Genomic DNA, 3,528 nt, shown 5'->3' with positions numbered 1-3,528 from the left:
TACGTTGAGTGAAATAAGTCAGACACAAAAGGGCAAATACCATATGATTCCACTTATATGAAATATCTAGAATAGGCAAGTGTATAGAGAACAAAGTTTATCAGTAGAGAAGGGGGGAAAGGGAGTAATTGCTTACGGGGCACTGAGCTTCTGTTAAGGCTGATGGAAAAATCTGGAAAGGGAAGGAGGTGATGGTTCTACAACACAATGTAATTTATGTCACTGAATTGTACATGTAAAAAATGTTGAAGTGGCAAATGTCTCGTTAATTCTATACTTACCACAAGGAACCCTGGTGGAGCAGTGGTTAAGCGTTTGGCTGCTAACCAAAAGGTTAGCCGTTTGATCACACCAGCTGCTTGGCAGAACGATGTGGCAGCCTGCTTTTGTAAAGATTTATGGCCTTGGAAACCTTATGGGGCAGTTTTACTTGGCCCTGTAGGGTCACTAGCAGTCAGAATTGACTCGTCGGCAATGAGTTAAACCATTGTTGTTAGGTGCCGTGGAGTGACTCCATGTGACAAAGTAGAGCTGCCACGTAGGGTTTTCTAGGCTGTAATCTTTACGAGAGCAGGTTGCCAGGTCTTTCTGCCATGGAGTGGCTGGGTGAGTTCAAATTGCCAACCTTTTGGTTGGCAGCCAAGCGCTTAATGGTTGTATAAGCAGGGCTGCTTTATAGACGCATAGATATAGATTTATGTGTGTATCCGTACACTTGAGGGATTTATATTTGGTTTAATATTTGTTTGTCTTTACCAAGAGTATAATTAAAATGATTTAAGGCAATATTAGGTATCCTCAGATATATTGTCCTTTTGATAGAAAGTTATTCAATGTCATGTATGGATCTTATTTGAATTCTGTTGCGAGTAAACTAAAATATTTTGAAAATTATGGTAGACTAAGGGAAATATAAATAATGATCGGATAGTTGATATTAAGGAACTGTGAGTATGTTTACATGTGATTTTTTTTTTTTTTTAAAGAATCCTAATCTTCTAAAAATACATACTGAAATAGCTGTGAATGAGATGATGTCTGGTATTTGCTCTGCAGTAATCCAGAGGGTTGGCTGATTGTATGTGGAAGTGTACATTGCAATAGGCAGAAGAATGGCTTCACAAGATGTCCACAACCCAATCACCAGGAAGTTAAGTCAGCAGATGAAATGAAGGTTGCTAATCAGCTGACCTTAAAATCGAATGAGTATCCTGGATTATTCAGGTGAGCCCAGTGTAATCACAAGGGTCCTTATGTGTGGACGAAGGAGGCAGGAGAGTCAGAGTCCTGCAATGTGAGAAAGGCCTGCCGGTTCCTGCTTTGAAGATGAAAGAAGGCCACAAACCAATGAGTGTGGGCCACTGCTAGAAGCTGGAAAGGCAAGTAAGCACATTTGCCCCTACAGCGTCCAGAAGGGAATGCAGTTAAGCCACCACCTTGATTTTAGCCCAGTGAGACTCATTTTGGGCTTCTGACCTCCAAAATTGTGAGATAATAAGTTTGTGTTGTTTAAAAGAATATATAATTAAAGGTTTTCTCTTGAAAAACTTTCGAAAGACTTAAGGCTTACACCTGCTGATTTAAAAAAACACTTAATTTGACTAGATAATACATTCACATGGTTCAATAATAGTAAAAAGTTTCTTTTCCATCTTCTACATGCTACAACATGATGAACCTTGAAAACATTATGTTGAGTGAAGTAAGTCAGACACAAAAGGGCAAATATTGTATGATTCCACGTATATGAAGTATCTACAATAGGCAAGTGTATAGAGACCAAAGTTTATCAGTAGACAAGGGGGGCGAGGGAGTAATTGCTTAAGGGGTGCTGAGCTTCCCTTAAGGGTGAGGGATAAAGTATGTATTTTAAACCTTGTAGGCAGACCCTGTTTTAAGTGTATCCTTCAAGAGAAATTTTATGCAAACACAAGCACATGACGCAGACGTATTCTCTTCCACAACTCTGCAAAAATACTGGCATAGATACAGTTTTTTGAAGTTGACTTTTATCCATGAAAGCAGGGGTCGGCAAACTATGGACCATAGGCCAAATCCAGCCTACTGTCTGTTTTTGTAAGTAAAAGTTTTATTGGAACACACGCTCATTTGTTTACTATGTCTATGACTGCTTTTGCACTGCAGTGGCACAGTGGAGACCACATGGCCTGCAAAGCCAAAAATATTATCTGGTACTTTAGAGAAAAGTTTGCTGACCCTTGAGTTAGCCTTTCCATAGTAGTACAGAAAGAGCATTCTCACTCTTTTTCACAGCAGCATACTATTTCATTGTAGGCTGCCCCATAACTCATTTAATCAGGCCCTCCAAATGGGTGTTTAGATTGTTTCTGACTTTTTGCCACTACAGATAATGCTGCAATACATATATGTGTTACTGAAGCAAGCGCCTATGCTGAGATAAATCACCTTGTACTTACCGCGTTTCCACATGTGTAAATATATTTACGAGAATGATTCCTAGACATAGAATTGCTCTATAGAAGCGTGTGTGCACAGGTAACTTTTATAACTATTGCCAGATTGCCCTCAATGGAGGTTGTATCAACTTACTTCTCACCGATGTTATGACAGTGTCCGTTTCACCCCACCTTTGCCAGCAGAACATTAAGCCTTTTGATCTTTACCAGCAGAATATTTTTAGGACTTTGGGGGAAAAAAAGGCATCCCAGTGCAGTTTAATTTGCATGTCTTTTATTCTGATGAGTTGGTTATCCTTTCATGCATTTAAGAGACGCGTGTTTCCTTTCCCCTGCTGGCAATTCACTCTCCTGGCCGGAGAGTTTTCTGGGTGGTGGTCAGGAATGGTATCTCCTCTCTCTCTCTGACTCTCTTGTGTCGCTTTCACAAACAAGCTTTTGGGGAACAAAAGTCTTAAGGACAAACATGGGGTAGCAATTAGCACCATCGACATTCCAGGTATCAGGGTTGGGAAGACAGGAGGAAGCCTGAGGGGTGTTTCCATTCTGCTCTGAACTCGGAAGACTAACTTTCAGAGGGTTCGAGGTGTTGTCTTCCTCTACACTGCTTCTGTTTACACAGGTAGCCTCATGTTCTTCCAGCTTTTTGATGGGGACCACGTGGCAGGCATTGTATTTGCAGCTGGCCATCTTTTTGGCTTTCTTGGGGTTCTTTTTTCTGCAGGATGCCAGGTGGTATTGAAATCGGCTGAGTGGGATTCGGTGGTGAGGGTTGTAAGGGCAAGTTTCTAAGGCTTCTGGCTCCATAAGAAATTATTCTTGAAGCACAGTATCTCACTACTCAAAGTCAAAATAAAACGTCTTTTGCAGAAAGGCCTTTTTGTAAGAAGGACAGAGCTGCTCTCTGCACAGCTTGGAACTCTGTAGATGAAGGTCTTAACAACTCACGTTCCCTGTCCTCTGAGACCAGGAGTGATGGGATAGAAGAGGGACAAAGAGCTGTCAGAAGTAGCTACATGGAGTAGACTGAGTTGTCAAATGGCACGTGAGACAGAAGAACTATAGAAAGCAGATGCGAGAACCCAAAAAG

The 3,528-nt window shown here is 41.2% G+C and overlaps 1 protein-coding gene across 1 annotated transcript; it reads right to left on the bottom strand.

Annotated features, from left to right (window-relative positions):
- Nucleotides 1-2,816: 2,816 nt before the first annotated feature.
- GTSF1L (gametocyte specific factor 1 like) lies at nucleotides 2,817-3,245 on the bottom strand. The gene is made up of 2 exons (XM_049870129.1): nucleotides 2,967-3,245; nucleotides 2,817-2,891 (listed from the first exon to the last, which is right to left on the bottom strand). The coding sequence occupies exons 1-2, from the start codon at nucleotides 3,243-3,245 to the stop codon at nucleotides 2,817-2,819; spliced, it is 354 nt and encodes a 117-aa protein (XP_049726086.1).
- Between the last annotated feature and the right edge of the window lie 283 nt (nucleotides 3,246-3,528).

This window comes from Elephas maximus, chromosome 25, assembly GCF_024166365.1.
Source record: "Elephas maximus indicus isolate mEleMax1 chromosome 25, mEleMax1 primary haplotype, whole genome shotgun sequence".
NCBI lineage: Eukaryota > Metazoa > Chordata > Mammalia > Proboscidea > Elephantidae > Elephas > Elephas maximus.
The sequence above is the reverse complement of the archived record's forward strand: the minus strand, read 5'-3'. Positions and strand labels throughout refer to the sequence as shown.